This window comes from Phyllobates terribilis, unplaced genomic scaffold, assembly GCF_046119375.1.
Source record: "Phyllobates terribilis strain yellow unplaced genomic scaffold, ASM4611937v1 Scaffold_3__8_contigs__length_932513732, whole genome shotgun sequence".
NCBI lineage: Eukaryota > Metazoa > Chordata > Amphibia > Anura > Dendrobatidae > Phyllobates > Phyllobates terribilis.
Window position 1 is genome coordinate 390988085 of NW_027362763.1, and position 23233 is coordinate 391011317.

Consider the following 23233-nt stretch of genomic DNA (forward strand, 5'->3'; position numbering starts at 1 on the left):
CCTATTGAATATGTATAGTAATGGTGTCTAACCTGAAGCTCACAAACTGTTACAACGCTCCCACTCCCAGCACACAACTGAATACATTGTGGGGTATTACTGAGGACCGAAGCTAGCCTCCAGTTCTGCTGCTCCTCCTTCGTTACCCCGTTCTCATGCCCAAAAGCACTGCTGCAGACAGTGTCAGACTGGGGTGCCAAGGGCCCACCAGTAATCAGCTCCAGGGCCCCATTTTCAGCTACATGCAAATGTGACACTATCCACAGTCACAAATTTATATAACGATGAACTGGGTAGATTGGTAAATTAATAAGATGAATCACTATGTACAGACAAAGGCAGCAAGTATATAGTGGCCAGTACTGCTCATATAAGAGAGTGGTGGCCTACCGGAGGATTCTCCTGTTCTCCTGTGGGCCAGTTCAAGCCTGACTGCATATACAGGGAACGATGGGGAAAGTCTGAACCGCACTTTTTCTGTCTTTCTCTGTCCCAGGATTGACACAAAATCATCATTAGTGTTGGTCCAGCCCAAAACCAATTGAAAGGCAGGAGAGGCATGGTTCTGGCACTCTAGAGCAGTGTTCCCCAACTCCAGTCCTCAAGGCCCACCAACAGATCATGTTTTCAGGATTTCCTTAGTATTGCACAGGTGATGGAATTATTGCCCGTACGGGTGATGGAATTATTGCCCGTACGGGTGATGGAATTATCACCTGGGCAATATTAAGGAAATCCTGAAAAGATGACTTGTTGGTGGACCTTGAGGACTGGAGTGGGGATCACTGACCTAGAGTATTCCCCATGCCTCTTCAGCACCCATATTGGAGATGAAGAGAATGGGTCACCAATCTCAAATACAGAAGGAGCAGCAGAAGAGCAGAGGCTAATAGGTATATTGACTATAGATTAAGAATTTCTGTTGGGGGATGGAGGGTTGCTTTAAACCAATGGCCTCCAACCTGTTTCTAAACAGTTTCAATATTCTTCATTCTGGGTGTAGAGGTCAGTCGTTTTCAGTTCAAGGCTCTCCCAAAACCTCACTTTGCTAAGTTACATGAGATTAAAATTTGCAAGAGCTGGTGAACCATGGATTGGTCACCACTGGTCTTAACCTACAAAATCCATTTTTTTATGTAATTCAAGGTGGTTCTTTTGTTTTTTAAGAGTCTTATCAATATTACATTCTATCAAAGTACCACATGATATCAAAGTACACATTAGATGATCTCTCCTCTCTCCTAATATTGTCACGTGCAATGAAGATGTGTAGTATGTCTGGTAGTGTCAACTGCGTTCCAGAATGCAAACAAGCAGAATAGTAAGCCATGGCGTTTGTAGATATCTTGCTCTCCTGCTGCCTTGGAATGGTAAAGTCATACATAATTCACTAAAACAATTAGTTATGTACTGGAATGTGCGCTTCAATACTTAATGAGTTTTTGTATAGCGCACGTTGGTTGTGCGCTTTCAATTATTGAGCATAGGCCTTATGTAAAGTTTAGAGTCTTGGAGATCACTTGAAAGACACAAATATAAACAATGACGTGTTTCACATGAATACACAGCGCAGACAAGTCTATTATGAGCAGAAGATTAAATGTCAACTGTGATCAACCTAAACCACAGTATATGTTAATAAACTAGAGATAAGAAAAAAAAGAAGCTTTTAAGCACAAGCTTTTTAATGCAAAATACTTTAGGACAAAACATTTCTATACTACAAATCATGCATACAATCATGCCATAATATATGCTTTGTAATTTGCAGTTTTGCACAAGGACATTGGCCCCTGCAGAGCTGCTACAATAACAGGCACCCTCTCCAGGATCTCACTGAATGATGAGGAAGAGGAAAAGGCAATGAACCCAGAAGGAATGAGCTATTCTACCTTGCCAGGAAACATCATTTCTAAAGTTATTATTCAACAACCATCTGCCTTGCACATGCCCATGAGTATGGCCGAGATGGCTGATCAGTGTCTGAAAAAAGAGAATAGTGAATTAAGACGAACTGTGTACTTATGCACAGATGACAACCTCCGAGCTGGAGACTTAGATATGGTCCATCCCCAGGAGCGAATGATGGAGAGTGACTATATTGTAATGCCAAGAGGCTCCGGGAACATGCAGTCACAAATGAAAGATGAAAATAAAATGAACATAGCTATGGATACATTGCCTCATGAGAGGCTATTACACTACAAAGTCAGTCCTGAATTTAGCATGAATCCAGCTGTAATGGAACAATTTGGTATAAATTTAGATCAGCATCTTGTGTCTCAAGAACACATGCAGAGCCTTCCTTTTGAACCTCGCACAGCAGTAAAGAACTTCATAGCCTCAGAGATGGATGACAGTGCTGGATTATCAAGGAGTGAAACAGGTTCAACAATATCTATGAGCTCCCTAGAGGTTTGTAATATACTGTTTCTTTAGATGTATTTCATGTTCTACTGTTCAATTATCCAACACCCTTTACCAGATAGATATATTTATAGATGGATAAAAGATAGATAATAGATAGATAGATATATAGATAGACAAAAAATAATGGAACAGCACAATAAATAATGAATTATGGATGCAAGACCTCCCCAACAAAAATCCAATTGTAACACTATAGGAAAAAATAAAGAAAGGCAACGCTCCAAAAATATGGAAAGAAAAAAGTGGACTTTAATTAGCCCATGTGGTGACATTTCGGTTGACATATGGGCTAATTAAAGTTCACTTTTTTCTTTCCATATTTTTGGATTGCTGCCTTTATTTTTTTTTCTAGATAGATGGATAACAAGTTATCTGTTCTATAAGGAAAACCACAACCGCATTAAAACCAACAGGTCATCATGTATAATGCAGTTTTCATGCACTAATTGTATATTTGTTTAATGCAGCAGAAGGAGATGAATTGATGTGTGGTATTAAAAATGGAAATCAGAAAATTGGAAAAAATTGCATATAGTTTTAGTGGAATTTCAGAAAACTATTTCAAATAGATGATAGAAAGATATGGATAGATTTATAGATAGATAGGTGGATGGATAGATATGTGATAGACAGATAGATAGATAGATAATAGATAGATAGATAGATAGATATGATAGATAGATAGATAGATAGATAGATAGATATGAGGATAGATAGATAGATAGATAGATAGATAGATAGATAGATAGATAGATAGATAGATAGATAGATAGAAAGCACAACAGGGCTCTGTAAGGGCCAAGATACATAAAAACAATGAAAACATTGGATCTAAACTGTGTTATTACTCAGTAAGCTTTTCTTTCAAAAAACGAAGGTTGTTAGCGCATAAATTGGCCAATTCATGTGTGCCCATCAACCATGGCTAGAATTCTGGTGTAAAACACTTTGAAAAGTCGCAAAATGTTTGTGAAACCCGAAATTGTCAAAAAAATTGCAGCCTATGGCACTTTAGGCACAGGTGGGTGGAGCTTGAGAGGGGCCGGAGTGGGTCTGGACATAGCAATGCCCACCCAACAGATGCCTCCAAAGTGGAGGCGTACCTTATTCCAGAAATGTTAAAGACTAGTAATATTTCTGGCAAGGCGTACTGATGTGCACGCTGCTGAAATTACGCGCTAAATTCATTAAGTAGCATGCGCCAGTTAATGAATTCAGTGCATCTTATTCATGCATGAACCTCATTTAAACTGGAGTGGCTTAAATCCCCACACCTCATGACTGAGCAGCATGATGTTGGGGCAGAGACCCCGATTCCAGCTATGTATCACTTAGTTTACTGGATGCAGAAAATGTGATAAATTCACTGTTTTCTTTGCTGGAAATCTACAATTTCTCCGGATGCTGAGCCCTTTGAACCCTGGGCCCCACCACTGATTAGCAGCTTTCTGTGTACACTGTGCATAGGCAGAAACCTGCTAATCAGTGGTGGGAGCAAAGTTGCACAGAGCAGTTGACTAAGAAGTAAGAGACACCTTGTCCTGTAGTGATAGTCTTTTGCTGATAAAACACTGATTTTATTGAAACAGCCATACACAGTCTAGTAAGTGATACATTGCTGGACTCAGGGTCTCAGCCCCTACATCCGGGCTTATCTCAGATTACATAGCAAAAACCTGCTGACAGTTTCCCATTAAGTTGAATTAAATTGATGATGCACAACTTTTTGCTACTTTGATTAACTAATTGTTTATCTTTTGAGAAGCATAAATACCTATAATGTGTTTTCATCTTCACATGTCGAAATGAAGCATTACTGCTGTTTAGCTGATAAGTGATCTAGAAGAACTCTGAACCCATTATTTACTAAGTGTTTTCAACTCAGAATATTGCTCATTACAAATAGACATTGCAAGCAGAGCCAATCTAAGAGGGATTCCAGATTGTGTGCTTGCATCTAATCCTCTATCATTAATAATATTATGATTGGTAGCATTATTATTGCTTTTCCTCTTTTTGAGGTTTCTTCTTTTCTTACTGGTTCCTATGGTTTTAGGTTAGATATAAGTACAAACGCTACAGATTGTGAAGGCTAAATGCCAATACACTTTCTAAACTACTCGAGAAGTAGTTGTGTGATTCCAGGACTGTGACTTTTTAGTAGTTTCATCCTTCCACACCTCTGTGCTTTTTTTGGAAAATATTTTGCTTTATTAGTGGATTTTCTCTCTGATTTGAAGAGTAAATTTGAATGAAGATTTCCCCAAAAGACAGGTTGAGCTCAATTTTTAAATGACAATTTATAGTGATGGTTTGTATGTAACAATACAATGATTTGATCAAAGAAAAGTAAAGTTGATTGACACATCCAAAAAACAGATTATATCTTCAAATTTCATTCCATGAGTATCAAACAATTAAAATCCACATGCTGGTGACAGAGCAAACACTCTGCCACATTTCTGCCGCTGTGTGCGCCCTTAGTCATAGAGAATTTTCTATATATTCTATACAGAGACATATTATGAAAAATGAATGCTTGCATGGTGTACAGTGGTATAAGTTGGACTTTTCAAGGAGTTAATTTTGGGACACTCTACGGTATCCTTTATACAATGATATACCTATTTTACTGTATAGAAAGCATAGTCATCATAGGTATCCTCTGTAAAATGGTGTACATTTTAACATGGAAGCCTATAAGTGACGTATGCTTCTGTATACATAGGGGCAGTACTTAGTCTACAGTCATGGCCAAAAGTATTGAGAATGACACCAAAATTATATTTTCACATGATCTTCTGGCCTCTGGTTTTTATTAGTGTTTGTCTGATGTTTATATCACATACAGAAATATAATTGCAATCATATTATGAGTACCAATAGGTTATATTGACAGTTAGAATGAGTTAATGCAGCAAGTCAATATTTGCAGTGTTGCCCCTTCTTCTTCAAGACCTCTGTAATTCTCCCTGGCATGCTCTCAATCAACTTTTGGACCAAATCCTGACTGATAGCAGTCCATTCTTGCATAATCAATGCTTGCATTTTGCCAGAATTTGTTGTTTTTTGTTTGTCCACCCGTCTCTTGATGATTGACCACAAGATCTCAATGGGATTAAGATCTGGGGAGTTTTGCAGGCCATGGACCCAAAATCTCTATGTTTTGTTCCATGAGCCATTTAGTTATCACCTTTGCTTTATGGCAAGGTGCTCCATCATGCTGGAAAAGGCATTGTTGGGCGCCAAACTGCTCTTGGACGGTTGGGAGAAGTTGCTCTTGGAGGACATTCTGGTACCACTCTTTATTCATGGCTGTGTTTTTAGGCAAGACTGTGAGTGAGCCGATTCCCTTGGCTGAGAAGCAACCCCACACATGAATGGTTTCAAGATGCTTTACAGTTGGCATGAGACAAGACTGGTGGTAGCGCTCACCTCTTCTTCTCCGAATAAGCTGTTTTCCAGATGTCCCAAACAATCGAAAAGGGGATTCATCAGAGAAAATGACTTTGCCCCAGTCCTCAGCAGTCCACTCCCTGTACCTTTTGCAGAATATCAGTCGGTCCCTGATGTTTTTTCTGGAGAGAAGTGGCTTCTTTGCTGCCCTCCTTGAAACCAGCCCTTGCTCAAAGAGTCTCCGCCTCACAGTGCATGCAGAAGCACTCACACCAGCCTGCTGCCATTCCTGAGCTAGCTCGGCACTGCTGGTAGTCCGATCCCACAGTTGAAACAGATATGGTCCTGGCGCTTGCTGGTCTTTCTTGGGCGCCCTGGAGCCTTTTTGACAACAATGGAAGCTCTCTCCTTGAAGTTCTTGATGATGCTATAGATTGTTGACTGAGGTGCAATCTTTGTAGCTGTGATACTCTTCCCTGTTAGGCCATTTTTGTGCAGTGCAATGATGGCTGCATGTGTTTCTTTAGAGATAACCATGGTTAACTGAAGAGAAACAATGATACCAAGAACCAGCCTCCTTTTAAAGTGTCCAGTGATGTCATTCTTACTTTATCATGACTGATTGATCACCAGCCCTGTCCTCATCAACACCCACACCTGTGTTAATGGATCAATCACTAAAACGATGTTAGCTGCTCCTTTTAAGGCAGGACTGCAATGATGTTGAAATGTGTTTTGGGGGTTAAAGTTCATTTTCAGGGCAAATATTGACTTTGCAAGTACAGTAATTGCTGTTAAGCTGATAACTCTTTGACATTCAGGAGTATATGCAAATTGCCATTACAAAAAATGAAGCAGTAAACTTTGGAAAAATTACTATTTGTCTCATTCTCAATACTTTTGGCCATGACTGTAGACCTACAATTTTAATGAAGGGCTCAAGTGTGATATGAACGGGGCCTTAATGTTTACTATACTAGAAAGTAGTCAAACATAGACGGCTATTTACGCTCTTTAAAGGGGGATTCCCATCTCCAAGATCCTATCCCAATATGTAGTAGTTATAATAATACTATCAGTAAATACCTTCTATTAGAAATGTAGTATAGTTCTCCTGATTAGCTATGTCTCTTTCCTCATGTGCAGGCATTGCAGTAACTTAGGCATTCATGGTTTCGACCACTCATATAGTGACAGCCAGTTAGTTGCTAGTGGCTGTAATCATGGATACCTAAGCTACTGCAATGCCCTGCACATGAGGTAAGGTACTGTAGCTAATCAGGAGAACTATACTACATTTCTAATTGGAGGTATTTGCTAATATTATTATTATAACTACTACATATTGGGATAGGATCTTGGAGATCGGAATACCCTTTTAAGAAACGTAAATAGCCCTCTATCTATATTTGACTACTTTCTAGTATAATAATCATTAAGGCCCTGTTTACATCACACTTGAGTCCTTCATTAAACTTATAGGTCTAGGCTGAGTACTAATATTATTATTTTCACACCTACTACAGATTGGGATAGGATTTTGGAGATGGGAATACCCCTTTAAAGCTGATGGTGTCTTTTGGATTAAAAGCAACCTGTCAGCTGATTCATGCTGCCCAAACCACGGCCAGCACAATTCAGAGCCTGGCTGCATGATTTCAGCTATTTATATTTTTCTCTGAATCGCTCCAGTGTTTCAGAGAAAATGTAACTGGTACCATAGCTGGAGAATCGCCCAGTGCTGCCCCCTGCTGGCTTCTCCAAGCGCCACTCCAGGTAATAGGTCTCTTCCATAGCAGCGCTGGGAAAAGCATGCCTGGGGCAGAGCCGGACTAGTCTCGTCTCTGGCCGGATCTTCTAATTATACTTTCTCTGAAATGCCTGTGGTTTGGGCAGCATGAATCAGCTAACAGGTTCCGTTTAAGAAAGAAGCTTTGCTTACTAATTTGCAGTAAAAGCGGTGGATTTAAGCCTAATCATTGTGCCATGTTACAGACTTATAGCGTCTGTTTATTGAGATGGATGCAGTGTAGAGTTGTGTTGTTGCCTCGGCTATCATGGTTAACAAATCATGACTGCATTCTATAGTCACTAAGGCTTTGTGAAAAAATACCTGAAACACTAGGATCACACTAATACGTGGTATTCGAAAGCAGCTAGATATGTTTTACCAATGAGAAAAAAAATCTATAAGCTCATTATGTCCTTAGTTGTCACAGGCTGTAGTGCTCCTGGGTTCAAGTGCGATTTCTGACAAAAGTGTTTTATAATTTCTCAGTGATTATACTGCAAAAAAATGAAAACATCTTAAAATATTGATCAATTGGATCTAGCAGCAACGATCAGTACAATCCCAGAAACTAGATAACATTTACTCAGGCCACCATTGGAGAATAGTCAGCAAATGTATGGTTGGCACAAAAATGTACTCATTTATATCCTTTTTTCTTGGGGAAAAAAACCCTGTAGGATAAAAATATTACCGATCACATTTCGTAAACACTGTTTTACTAATTCGGGGAAGAAAAAGTTGCAGCATTCAATATAAAAGTCAGAATTTTTATGAAGCAGGGCCCTTAGCAAGACAGGACTGGTGGTACTGCAATCAGGGGCCCAGGGTAATAAGGAGCCCATCCTCACTTGTCAACTGTACCCCCACCAGTTACTGCTTTGATTTCTACAGTTTTTTAAATGCAAAATGAAAGCATGGTATTTAACAGTCATAGAATGATAGAATGTTAGAGTTGGATGGGACCTCCAGGGTCATCGTGTCCAACCCCTGCTCAATGACGGATTCACTAAACCATCTCAGACAGATGTCTGTCCAGCCTCTGAAGACTGTCAGTGTAAATACAGAGACCCCAGTAACTATTTGGACCCAATAATTATAAAGTATAGTTTGCTTTATTTTGAAATCAGTGGGTCACTGTGCTCATCGGACCACTCCGGTATTTTTTTTTACTTCTTCCATTGTTAGCAATCATGTGCGTATGTGTAATGAGTACTGTAATATAATCACCGGTTGCCATCTTCTGCCATTTTCAGCTGTGCTCCGATCCAATCCACCACTATGTGTCCGCATTTGTAAACTGTCAGATCTCACAGTATCATCTCTGTGGAAAGGCGGTTATTTTCTCAATGAAAGTCTATGAGACTCAGAAAAAGATTCTCTGACCTCATTTGGAGTCTCGTTGACTTGCATTCAGAAAATGTAAAAAGTGACCTCCACTCCACACAGCAAAAACTCCATATTTACAGTGTTGACCCATGTTTTGTAAACCTTCTGCAATTTGTCCTGGCATGCTGAATATCATCATCTGGCCAAATCCTGACGGATGGTAATCCTAACCAGTGCTTGTAGTTTATTGCAATTTCTGTGTTTTAGTTTTTCACATTCTTTTTGAGGATTGACCACAGGTTATCAATGAGTTCTGGGTAGTTCATGGCCATGGACCCAAAAGTCAATGTTTTGTTCCCTGAGCCACTTAGTTATCACTTTGTGACATGGTGCTCTATCATGCTGGAAAATACATTATTCCTCACAAATTTGCTTGTAGATTGTTGGGTAGTGTGGCTCAGGGAGAATTTGTAGATACTAAGCATTGTTCATCATCAAATTAGGTAGTCAATTATTCTTCCAGATGTCCTAAATATTCTGAACGGAGCTTCATTTAAGAAAATAGTTTTACCACTGTACTCTGCAGTGCAATCCCTGTACTTCCTGCTGAATGTCAGTATGTTGCTTTTGGAGAGATCTGTCTTCTTTGCTAACCTTCTTGACACCAGTCCAGCCAGCCTTTGCGTGTGCGTGTAGATGCCCTGATGCTTTTTTTCCTGAGCAATCTCTGCACTTGTGTTGAACTGATTCTGTAGCTGAATCCCCATTAGGAGATCTTCCTGGCACTTTCTGGACTTACTTGGGTGCAATGAAGCCTTTATCAAAGCAATTGAACGTCTCTGAATATCTTGATAATCCGATAAATGGTTATAGGGGCAACCTTACAAGCAGCAATGTCCTTGCCTGTAAATCCCTATGGATGCAAAAAATAAAGGCTGCACATAATTCCTTGGAAGTAACCATGATTAACTGAAAAAAAACAATTATTTAAAGCATTTGCCTACTTTTAAAGCAACCAACCTGTTCTTATAATTCTTATGTAGACTGTGAGATTGAAATTACAATATAGCTCGTGACATAGTTTGATAATATCTCTTACCGTTTTTGAGATGCTCTATAAGGATTGTTGTCATATACAGTCATGGCCAAAATTTTTAAGATTGACACAAATTTTTGTTTTCACAAAGTTTGTGGCTTTAGTGTTTTTAGTCAGATGGTTACTAAACTACAATTATAAGTCTTTTACAATTTTTTTAAACTTTTATTGACAAATACATCAAGTTTATACAAAGACTTAGTATTAACAGTGTTGACCTTCATTTTTCAAAACTTCTGCAATCTGCCCTGGCATGATGAATATAATATTCACTAGCAAATCATAACTGATGGCAATCCATTCTATACCAATTAGTGCTTGGAATTTATCACATTTTCGGTCTTCTTGATTGTTCACCCTTCTATTGAGGATTGACCATAGATTCTTAATGACATTGATATCTGAGAAGTTTACTGGCCATTGACCCAAAATCTCAATGTTTTGTTGACTAAGCCACTTAGCTAGCACTTTTGCCATGTGACATGGTGCTCCATGATGCTGGGAAAATCATTATTCATTACCAAATTGCTCGTAGATTGAGAGAATTTTTTAACACCATTCTGGAAGTTTTGATGCTGACACAATTTTTGGTTTTCACAAAGTTTGCTGCTTCAGTGTTTTTAAATGTTTTAGACAGATGTTTCTGTGGTATTGAACTGAAGTGAAATAATAAGCATTTCATAGGTTTTTACTTTACCCCAGCCATCTGCAGCTCAGCCTCTTGTGCTTCCTGCAAGGTTATTTTCTCTGGTAAAGCCCTCTTCAGACTGTATGGGACAACTGGAAGAATGATTGTCCTGAAAAAAAAACGTGAATGCTACCATGAGTTCCTTAAAAAGCATTGTTAATCACTAAAATTCTACTGCATTTTTGGGAAATGTTTCTACTGAAGGGTATTCAGATACCATTCTTATTTGGCAAAATTATGTGTAAAAAAAACTAAAGAAATGAACTGGGATATAAGTTGGTGTGCATGCAGCATGTAAGTGCATGTTCACACTGGCCAGTAAACAGAAAAAAGCAAAGACAGAAACATATTAAGCAAATACCCCGCAGTAAATAAATAAACAGCAAAAGTGCATGAAAATAATATAGGGTACTTAGTTAACATAATTTTGATCAAAAAAATGCAAAAGCCATCCCACCACATCATGGTGACCCTAATCGGGACAGTCCTAACTCTAATATTTAAAACCTTACCATTTGTCAATTGACCACATGCATATCACTTGAAAAACGGTAAGGTATTAAATATTAGTCTTAGGACAGTTCCAATTAGGGTCACCGTAAAATTGTGTGTAAAGGCTACGTCTTTTGATGACAAGCAACCCCCACATAAATGCTCTAAGGATGCTTTATGGTTGGCATGACACAGGACTCATTGTAGTGCTCACATTTTCTTCTTTGGACAATCATTCTCCCAGATGTCCTAAACAGTCAATGAAAATAACTATGCAGGAATTAAAGAGGTTACACTGAAGAGAACTGGGGTAAAGTTATTTTCTCTGATGAAGCCCATTCAAACGGTTGAAGTCATCTGGAAGGATGATTGTTTGGAGAAGAAAAGGTGAGCACTAACATAAAACCTGTGTCATGCCAACAATAAATCACCCTACCATTCATGTGTTGGGTTGCTTTTTATCCAAGGGATTGAGCTCACTCACAATTTTGCCTAAGAACACTGCCATGAATAAATAGAACATTACAAAGAGATTCAGGAGTAATTTGGTTATGAACAATGCTTTTTCCTGGAATCGTGGTAGTGTTCATCCTTTTTTCACCAGACAATCATTCTTCCAGATGTCACAAACAGTCTAGAAGGGGTTTCATTAGAAAAAATAACCTTGCATTACGTACAGTTGTTGGGCTGTAGAGGACTAGGGCAAAGTAAAACTTTATGAAATGCTTCTAATTGTACTTCAGTACAATACCACAGAAACATCTGTCTAAAAAATGTATAAACACTGAAGCAGCAAACTTTGTGAAAACCAAAATTTGTGTCAGCCTCAAAACTATTGGCTCTAACTGCATGCAGAACAAAAAGTGGTATAGAATATGCAAAACTTATTGAAGAGAAAGAATGTAGAAAGAAGTATAAAAATAAAATTCCCAATAGGGATGGCAGAAAATTAATTTCTGCAAAAAAAATGTGAGGAATGCCTACTGGATTGGTTACACACCTCATGCAAGCACCACCTAATAAAAGAAGAGGGAAAAGTGACAAAAATTACCATCAAAGAAAAAGGGATTTGGAATGGACAATCCGAAATAAAACAAAATAGAAATCTGCACGAATTAATAGGTCAGTACATATAAAGAGATAGCAAAAGAGTAGAGCCATCCAACTTCTGACTTCCATGTGAAGAATCAATAGACCAATATTCAATAAGTACAAAAAGGGGATCAATTCAGAAGTGAAGTGGCACTTAATTCAGCCAGCAATTTAAAATAAAACTAGTACGACAGCAATATAATAAAAACCAACCAAAGCCATGCCATCAGAGATTCTAAAAGTAATACAAAGGCTACGAAAAACAATACAAAATTGCATTTTTCATTCAGGTCCAAAGAGGTCTGAGTCTCAAATATTCATATCCACCAAGCCTCATGTTGGGCCTGACACCGCTTCCAATCTACTTTACACGGGCTGTTAAAATTATTATTATTGTACATTTTTATAGCACCATTGATTCCATAGTGCTGTACATGAGAAGGGGTTACATACAAAGCACAAGTAGAAATTACAATGAACAAACTAATAGTGACTGACAAGTACAGAGGTGCCCCTGCGGCCTTACATTCTATATTCTACATTCTATGCGATCTTGGACCTTTAGGACAGTCTGGTTACATTGATTTAAGGGCCTCTTTGCCTGTACAGATATCTAACACGTTCCCTAATCTGACATCTGCCACATGATACACTGTTTTTTCCAACACACGACACATTTATTGTGCATGTCTTAATGCCATATTATCAGAGTGTGAGTATTGCTCACTATCATATCCTCCGACTTTTGTGTTATATGTATTTGATTACATCAGTTTTTTTAACCCAATTGACCAGTTATATGTTTAAATAGCTGTTTGTAACCCCACCTGCCACCCCAGACAAAGCTTTTGCGAAACATGCGTTGTGTGTGTTCTGGTCGGTGTGTTTCCCAAGCTACTTTAGCTTCCACCTCTTATATACTCCCTTATGTTCTACTCTCTGGTGTAATATTGAGGTATCCTTCTCCTAGTTTTAGGTATATTAGGCTGCTTCTTACAACATGTTGATTTTTAATTTTGTATTTTTCTTATAGGTGTTTTTTTCTCCTTTTCTCTCATTTTCTTTTGTCTATAGCCTTTTTTTGGATTTCTATGAGTTTCCAATATATTTATAACAAAAATTAGAATTTATTGACTGTATACATCATTGTCCTGCACAGTTCTCTGATCCTGACTTGTTATAGACAATATACTAGCTGATGTGTTTAGTACTCCAATGGTTAATATGAACAAGAGTAAAATATATTACTGCAGCTGTCATTTATTATTTATGGTTGTGGCAGGGTTTATGTAACTGTGTGCAAGGCTTCACTTTCTGACTAATTAAAGATGGTTATCCTTACTAATCCAAGTTGCCCACTGTGGCAAACCACATATCTTATACTTTTAGATATTAATTCCAGATTCACAGTATTTGCGTAAAAAGTTTGATTCCTGTTGTGAATAAAAGTTGTTGATATTGACATTGATAAGAGTTCCTAACCTCAGAAATGTTACCATAGAGGTCAAATTTATTAGGACTGATAAGAATGCATTCTCTTAAGCATAAATCAGATTTTAATACCATTCTTCATTTTCTTTTTTTTTCCCTGCATAATAGAGAAGAAAATCTCGGTATTCTGACCTTGACTTTGAAGTAAGTTAACATTTTATTTATTTTTTGTATGGTAGCTGTACCAATGACTTTGGTACTTACCTTCAGTAAATGTGTTACAATAGCTTGTACAACAAAGACTTCTATCCACAAAATCTACTCCTGCCATTGTTATAGTTGCAACATAACAACCATTCACTTCAAAGGGGGCTTCAAAAACTACATTGTGCAACCTTGTCATCGTATGGCTGGCACGGAAAAATAATTATTCACATCTCAGCCATGTGAATGAATGGCTGAGATAGGAGTAACCCTTTAAGGAGAAACCATCAAGCTTCATTCCATGAGTTGATAAATGATTGGATTTCAGACCTTCTATATAAAAAAAACATTATGTGTTCCATGTGCTGTGATACTAGATGTATCCAGTTACCTTCCACATAACACTCCATACCCTAATTAACTTCATTGCCTAATTGAACAGGTTTTCTTGCTTTTGACATTCATGACTTAGAGTAACTATCTCACATCCCAACCTACTGGGCAAGTAAGTGTCCCCAGACTCCTATTCTCCAAGTCACAACAGCAGGTGGTCACATCCATAGAAAAGCGGATTGGAGCTTTGCAATGCATGATTCTTAAAGGGGATGTCTCATGAACAAAATTCATTTTTCTCATTCGATCTTGGAATAATAATAAATTCCACAATTGGATGTGTTTAAATAATAAAATGTTCCTGTGCTGAGATAATCTTATAAATGTGCCCCTGCTATGTACTGTGTAATGGCTGTGTCTGACCATGCAGGAACATGGTCTGATCATACCACAGCTCCTGACCAGGGGAGGAAGCAAAAGAGTATACAGACAGGACAGCACGAGATCACAGCTGGTTCTTTTTGTGAGGCAAAACATTTCCCTGCCTGTTTTTAAACAATGTTTTACTTCAAAGAAAGAATCAGCTGCAATCCCCATGCTGTCCTGTCTGTATACTCTTTTGTGTCCCCCCCCCCCTGCCCAGGAGCTATGGCATGATCAGACCATGTCCCTGTATGGTTAGACACAGCCATTACATAGTACGCAGCAGGGGCACATTTATAAGATTATCTCAGCACAGGAACATTATATTTAAACACATCCACTTGTGGAACTTATTATTATTTGAAGATCTATTGATAAAAATTAACTTTTGTTTGTGGGAAAACCCCTTTAAATGTGAATGCCTCCCTTAGAGTCTACCAGGAATTACAAAAGCATCCTCCAGAGCTGCCGTTTGCTTTGGCTTTTTGTAGAACATGGATCTATCAGTGCGATTTTAATCTATCAGACCTTTTATTTTATAAACTGTAGTTATATTTGTCTAAATTATACTTTTGCCAGTAGAAGGCTCAATTGTCCTTCAAATTAGAACAATAGTTCTATGAAATTAAGAACATTCATGTTTCTTCAGTATTGCAATGTGGTGTCATGTTTGGTGTGTCTATTGGATTGTTACTGCCCTTCATAGAGTTGATATCAATTTGGACCGGACAACCCCTTTAAGTAAGATAAGTCTGAAGTTACTCTGTGTGACTGCAGACTTATGAATCCCCCCAGCAAACTCACTGTGCGCTGCAGGGATTCACCAGTTTCAGACCTGGGACCGGAGGGTATGTATGAGTTATTCATACCCCTGGCCAATTGGCGCAGTCTCACTCTCCATACAGGGACGCGGCCGGCCACTGGGCGTGTCCAAAAAAGGCCATAACCACTGGCCTGGAGTATGTATAACTCATACAAACTCTCCAGTTCCGGGTCTGAAACCGGCGAATCCCCGCATCGCACAATGCGTGTGCTGGGGAGTTTCATAAGCCTGGGGTCACACAGAGTGACTGCAGACTTATCAATTTGTACCGGGCAACCCCTTTAAACATGGCGTCCTCTAATATCTATTTGTGCATATTTTAACATTTTAATTGTAAAATAGTTAATAAGGTACACCAGGACAGGAGTAATTAATTGTGAACACAACCATATAAAAATGTCTCGCAATCAAGCATCCAAGTGTGAACTTACTGCAGTAGACAGATAACAAATTCCTACTTATGGCCCTTGTCATGGTACCATGAAAATGACCCTACAATACAAAATCTCAGAGTAAGTAACAATTACATCTAATATAAAAGAAATTATTGATAGTGATCCTGATTTCTACTGTATGGTGCTTAAAGGGAATTTGTCAGCATCATCCAACCCCCCAAACTGTTTATATGATCATATTGCTCTCTTACAGGTAATGCCATCCACACCTTTCCTTATGCAATTTGTTGCTCACTGAATGAAGAAAAAATCCATGTTTTAATTAATATTCAAATGAGGCTTTAGTGCTTTGGGCCTGATAAGAGCACTTCCTAAGCCTCTACCTCACTGGCTCTATTCCCTGCCCAGTTGGACATCCATTTGCTTGACTGACATCTCACTAGCTGTATAGTCAAGCCATTAAACCATCAGTCAAGCAAAGGAAATTATGTCTGAGTGGGAGTTAGAGCAGTCCTAACTCCACCCTAAAAGTTTTTGGGATTCAGTTTTGGATCTCCAATAATCTTCAAACAATTGTGGGGTGTCCATGGAATTTAAAGGCTTCATGCTTCATGCAAGCCATGCATAAATATAGAAGGTTCATACATAATAGGAAATAGCAGAATACAAAGCTGCATAATGAGTAAAAACACTCCTTGTGTCCACCCAGCTAAACTACACCCCTCAACAAATCTTTGTTTCAGTGTGCTCTCATGGGAATTACTACACACTATGATTTTTGGCAGGCCTGAAAACATTAACCCCTTCCTTACTTTAACACAGGAAATAGAGCCAGGGAGGCTTGTGGAGGCTCTGGCAATCACAGAGCACTTAATACTCATTTACATATGAATAAATTCAGCAATCTTCAGTCAGGGAGCATCAGATTGCATATGTAAAGGTGTGGATGACTCTATCTTTCAGAGTGCAACATTGTCATATAAACGGTTTGGGGAGGGAGAATGTCTCTACAGATTCCCTTTAAATCCAGCTTGATATGACCAGAAAAGATGAGTAGTGAGTAGGGTTTGATGAGAAATGTCATTATAAAAGATTTTGTATTGTCATTTCTGTTTGCAGACTGTATAAAATGCTTAATGATTATGATGTGCATGCTTCCTATGTTAGCAGAGTGGATGAATATTCCTGGATGCCCATATCCAGGATGATGGGATAATTTATGTGATTTCAGTGCATAGACATGAGAAAAATCTGTCTTATAATGCAAGGATCTAAATCTCTGTGTTATATCTAGCGCAGGGCAGGAGGGGGTGGTGCATGATATAGTGAATTAGATAACACCATGGAAAATTCATGACCTGCCTCTCAGGTCCTGCACATTTAATAGGAGTGTGATACTTTAATGATATTGCTCTGTGGTGTATTCTGGTGGTGTGATCTGGAAATAATAAGATATTGTATTGCAAAATGTGTAGGTCCACTAAGGCTAACATGAAGCCTAATTATCCAGAAAAATCATTTCACTTGTGATATTGTTTGCATACATTGATGCATCATGAATATTCAGATTTTTTTTTTCTTTTTTATTTGACTGAGAACCTGTCCAAAAATACAATTAACGAATAAAAGAAAATGATTGCACTGCATCCAAAAATGATTACTTTTTTTTGCTTTGAAGTTTAATATCTTTGCTTACAGGGTTCTTGAGACTTATGGATATTAGTATTCATTCACATATCTTATAAGGACCGTATTTTACCGTCTGAGTTATAGCTGCAATTCTTTGCCTGACCCCAAGACTTCTAACTTAAAGGGGTTTTCCCACGAACAAAGTACATATTAATCAATACACTGTGTGCAGAATTATTAGGCAAGTTGTATTTTAGAGGATTATTTTTATTATTGATCAACAACTATGTTCTCAATCAACCCAAAAAACTCATAAATATCCAAGCTTAATATTTTTGGAAGTTGGAGTGGTTTTTTTTTAGATTTGGCTATCTTAGGAGGATATATGTTTGTGCAGGTAACTATTACTGTGCAGAATTATTAGGCAACTTAATAAAAACCAAATATAATCCCATCTCACTTGTTTATTTTCACCAGGTAAACCAATATCAGTGCACAAAATTTAGAAATTAACATTTCTGACATGTAAAAACAAAACCCCAAAAAATTAGTGATCAATATAGCCACCTTTCTTTATGATGACACTCAACAGCCTTCCATCCATAGATTCTGTCCGTTGCTTGATCTGTTTTCGATCAACATTGCGTGCAGCAGCCACTACAGCCTCCCAGACACTGTTCCGAGAGGTGTACTGTTTTCCCTTCCTGTAGATCTCATATTTTATGATGGACCACAGGTTCTCTATGGGGTTCAGATCAGGTGAACTAGGGGGCCATGTCGTTATTTTTTCTTCTTTTAGACCTTTACTGGCCAGCCACGCTGTGGAGTAGTTGGATGCATGTGATGGAGCATTGTCCTGCATGAAAATCTTGTTTTTCTTGAACGATACCGACTTCTTCCTGTACCACTGCTTGAGGAAGTTGTCTTCCAGAAAATGGCAGTAGGTCTGGGAGTTGAGCTTTACTCCATCCTCAACTCGAAAAAGTCCCACAAGTTCATCTTTGTTGATACCAGCCCATACCTGTACCCCACCTCCACCATGCTGGCGTCTGAGTCGGAGTGGAGCTCTCTGCCCTTTACTGATCCAGCCTATGGCCCATCCATCTGGCCCATCAAGAGTCACTCTCATTTCATCAATCCATAAAATCTTTGAAAAATCAGTCTTAAGATATTTCTTGGCCTATTCTTGACGTTTATGTTTCTTGTTCAAAGGTGGTCGTTTTTCAGCCTTCCTTACCTTGGCCATGTCCCTGAGTATCGCACACCTTGTGCTTTTTGATACTCCAGTAACGTTGCAGCTCTGAAATATGGCAAAACTGGTGGCGAATGGCATCTTGGCTGCTTTACGCTTGATTTTCTTCAATTCATGGGGAGTTATTTTGCGCCTTTTTTGGCCAACACGCTTCTTGCGACCCTGTTGGCTATTTGCCATGAAACGCTTGATTGTTCGGTGATCAAGCTTCAAAAATTTGGAAATTTCAAGACTGCTGCATCCCTCTGCAAGACATCTCACAATTTTGGACTTTTCAGAGCCCGTCAAATTTCTCTTCTGACCCATTTTGCCAAAGGAAAGGAAGTTGCCTAATAATTAAGCACACCTTATATAGGGTGTTGATGTCATTAGTCAACACCCCTCCTCATTATAGAGATGCACATCACTAGATTTACTTAATTGGTAGTTGGCTCTCAAGCCTATGCAGCTTGGAGTAGGACAACATGTATAAAAGTATCATGTGATCAAAATACTCATTTGCTTAATAATTCTGCACACAGTGTAGATCTTGGAATAATAATACATTCCACAATTGGATGTGTTTAAAAAAATGTTCCTGTGCTGAGATAATCTTATAAATGTGCCCCTGCTGTGTACTGTGTAATGGCTGTGTATGACCGTGTACGTAACATAGTCTGATCATACCATAGCTCCTGGGCAGGGGGAGGAAGCCAAAGAGTATACAGACATTACAGCATGGGATCACAGCTGCTGATTTCTGTAAAGAAAAAAACATTTCACTGTCTTTTTAAAAGCTTGTTTTACCTCACAGAAAGAATCAGATGGGATCCCCTGCTGTAATGTCTGTATACTCTATTTTACTTCCTCCCCTTTTCCAAGAGCTGTGGTATATTCAACCATGTTCCTGCAAGGTGAGTCACATCTATTAGACAGGGGCACATTTATAAGATTATCTCAGCACAGGGACATTTTTTAACACATACAATTGTGGAACTTATTTTTATTTTAAGATCTATTAATTAAAATGTACTTGGTTCGTGGGAAAACCCCTTTAAGCTAACAGCCATTTCGGCATATAAGAGGAAACCAAGTAATTAAATTTACACTGTTTTGGTCAAGTAGCCAAATTTTCCTCAATTCAGTTTGGAGGCAGCGTCACACAGAGAGATGTGGCCGCTGAGGCAACCAATAGCCACCAGAAGGCTTTTTTGCAGAGCCCTTGCAGGATTGGCTTTGGGTGTCATATAGTTTCCTCAACAAATGTCCTGCACTACAAGAAGCTTTATATCCTCTCTCTGATTGCAAATTTTATCAAAAGATGAGGTTACTTCTGTGATAATATCACTTTAAAGGGTTTTACTATAAAAACAAAAACCTAATACTATGTCCACAAGTTAAAGAAGTTGTCCACTACTTTTTCATTGACACCCTATCTGTTGGATAGGGCATCAATGTTTGATCAGCCGGAAATCTGCATCTGGCATCCACGCCGATCAGCTGTTATCAGTGGAGGCGGCCGCCGGCCAGAAGTACTTACTTGCCGTGCTTTGCCATCTAGCTGTAGTGGCCACAGCGGGGTACTACACATCTGCCTCCTATTCAATTCAATGAGAGGCGTATGTGCAGTACCCTGCGGTGGCCACTCCTGCTAGACAGCCAAGCGCCGCAAGTAAGTACTTCCGGCTGGCGGCCGCCGCCACCGATGACAGCTGATCGGCGGGGGTGCCCTAATGATAGGGCATCGATGAAAAAGTAGTGGACAACTTCTTTAACAATTTCTGTGGCTCAGATATCCTAGTGATCTATAATGGCTATCTAGTTGGCCATCTACACTGTGTTCCAAATTATTGTGCAAATAATATTTTCTCAGATTTTCCCAAATTACCTATATGAATTGCAGTCATTGTAATTTTCCAGTCAAATAACTATTAGAGTACAATTGAAAGGTTTTTGTACAAACTGCCTATGATAACAGTATATTTTTTAAAAAATAAAAAACTCAAACTGCACTCAAAATGCATGTTTAATAAAGAACAAAAAAATGGTCATTTTTGAAATTATAAGCATTAGGAGGTTATTACAAACTGAAATCAAACAGTTTTCAACTCAAAACTTTATTCTAGGTGATGTTACATTTGCACATAGGACCGCTTGTTCGAAAGGAGCTTCTGAACTCTCTCATTCATTGAATTTGTCAGGTTTTGGATGGTTTCTGCTTTAATTGTTTTGCATGAGGACAGAATACCCTCCCAGAGCTGTTGCTTAGATGTGAACTGCCTCCCGCCATCATAGACACTCCTTTTGATGATGCTCCAGAGGTTCTGAATGGGGTTGAGGTCAGGGGAGCATGGGGGTCACACCATAAGTTTGTCCCCTTTTATGCCCATAGCAGCCAGAGATGCAGATGTGTTATGTGCAGCATGAGACGGGGCATTATCATGCATGAAATGATCTCGATAGTCCAGATGGATGGAGTGGAGGATGGCTGGTTGATGGACACCCCATGCAAACACAGCTACGGCGCTAACAAGGAGGAGGTGGAGTAATGTTTTGGGCTGGAATCATGGGGAGAGAGATTGTCGGCCCTTTTAGGATCCCTGAAGGGGTAAAGATGAACTCCATAATGTATGTTGAATTTCTCAAACAGCACTTCCTTCCATGGTTCAAGGAGAAGAACCGTGCATTCCGCAGCAAGATCATTTTCATGCATGATAATGCCCCGTCTCATGCTGCACATAACACATCTGCATCTCTGGCTCCTATGGGCATGAAAGGGGACAAACTTATGGTGTGGCATCCATGCTCCCCTGACCTCAACCCCATTGAGAACCTCTGGAGCATCATCAAATGGAGTGTCTATGATGGCGGGAGGCAGTTCACATCTAAGCAACAGCTCTGGGAGGGTATTCTGTCCTCATGCAAAACAATTGAAGCAGAAACCATCCAAAACCTGACAAATTCAATGGACGAGCTAGTTCAGAAGCTCCTTTCGAATAAGCGGTCCTATGTGCAAATGTTACATCACCAAGAATAAAGTTTTGAGTTGAAAACTGATTGATTTCAGTTTCTAATAACCTGCTAATGCTTATAATTTCAAAAATGACCATTTTTTTGTTCTTTATTAAAATGAAAAGGTTGAAAACTCTGCTGTGCATAATAATTTGGAACATGCATTTTGAGTGCAGTTTGAGTGTTTTATTTTTTTAAAAATATACTGTTATCATAGGCAGTTTGTACAAAAACCTTTCAATTGTACTCTAATAGTTATTTGACTGGAAAATTACAATGACTGCAATTCATATAGGTAATTTGGGAAAATCTGAGAAAATATTATTTGCATAATAATTTGGAACACAGTGTAGTTGATCAGACCTATGGAAAAAAAATATTTAAAAGTCAGGACTCACAGGCCCCCTGATTAAACAAGACTGAGAGGGCATATTTGAGTCAGATGCTTCTGTTTCACTAAGAGGCACAGGACTCTTAATAAATCCGTGCATCTAAGAAGTGGCAGGTGCCTCTTGCGCCTCACCACAAATCTTACTCTAATGAAAGGCTGAAGTTTGATTTCTGGTGTAAGGTACACTACAGTTCATGAATTATACAACCTTTGGTGTCACACCTCCGTTCCACCACAGCTCTGCCCATTTTGGTGGAACTGACCAAAAGTCATGTAAAAGTCAAAAGTTGCAAAATGTTTACAAAACATCAATATGCACAAAATTTTTGCAACTAATCTAATAATGATTTGACGCCACAGTATTTCTGGATAACATGTCAAGGCTAGTCTTTAATGTTCTGTACACACTTGTGTTAAAATCCTCTGCCAGCCTATCACACAAGGAATCCAGCATTATTCTTGCTGTCAGAACCACCAGAACCTAAATAGAACCACCAGATCAAATTTATTAAAGTCAGTGATGTTGATCAGTGTCAATCTGGATCTACCACTGTTGAAAAGCAATGATACTGGTGTGATTAAGCTTACACTGAGTTTGCTGGGTGTATATGCCTGGAAAATCTCCTAATGTATATGTCTATTTAGAATTATGCGACACGGTGGCCTACTAATCAGAAGGAGCACCGGGGATGTCAAAGGAGTAGTAGGTTCCCTATAATTCTGGTCTTGTGACCAGAGACTGCTGACCAGAGTCATGTGAATCTTTTTGCTCTATTCTATAGCCATAATATAGACAGTGAATGGCAAAGGTATCATACAGTGAAATATGGTTGGCTGTATGTTCACACACCCATACTTTTGGCCCAAGTGTTGTCTATGGCAAAAACTAACAGCACTCAGACCAATGTTATTCAATTTGGATGTTCAGATGACCATTTTTTTTACATGCAAATAGCCTCTTTGGAGAGGAACAGGACTTGAACTCTCTAGCGCCACGTGTTGGAAGCAGCGATCCTACAAGTCACTATAGACCCTTTAACGAGCTTTGC

General features: G+C 38.9%; 1 protein-coding gene across 6 annotated transcripts in view; it reads left to right on the forward strand.

Moving 5' to 3' along the window:
* Window positions 1-23233, forward strand: part of ADGRB3 (adhesion G protein-coupled receptor B3) — a 1321417-nt gene that overhangs the window by 1272173 nt on the left and 26011 nt on the right. For all 6 annotated transcript variants that reach the window (XM_073675497.1, XM_073675498.1, XM_073675494.1 and 3 more), the window contains 2 exons: window positions 1772-2415; window positions 13912-13947. In XM_073675497.1, coding sequence (XP_073531598.1) covers window positions 1772-2415; window positions 13912-13947 — 680 coding nt within the window. The remainder of the gene's footprint in view (window positions 1-1771; window positions 2416-13911; window positions 13948-23233) is intronic.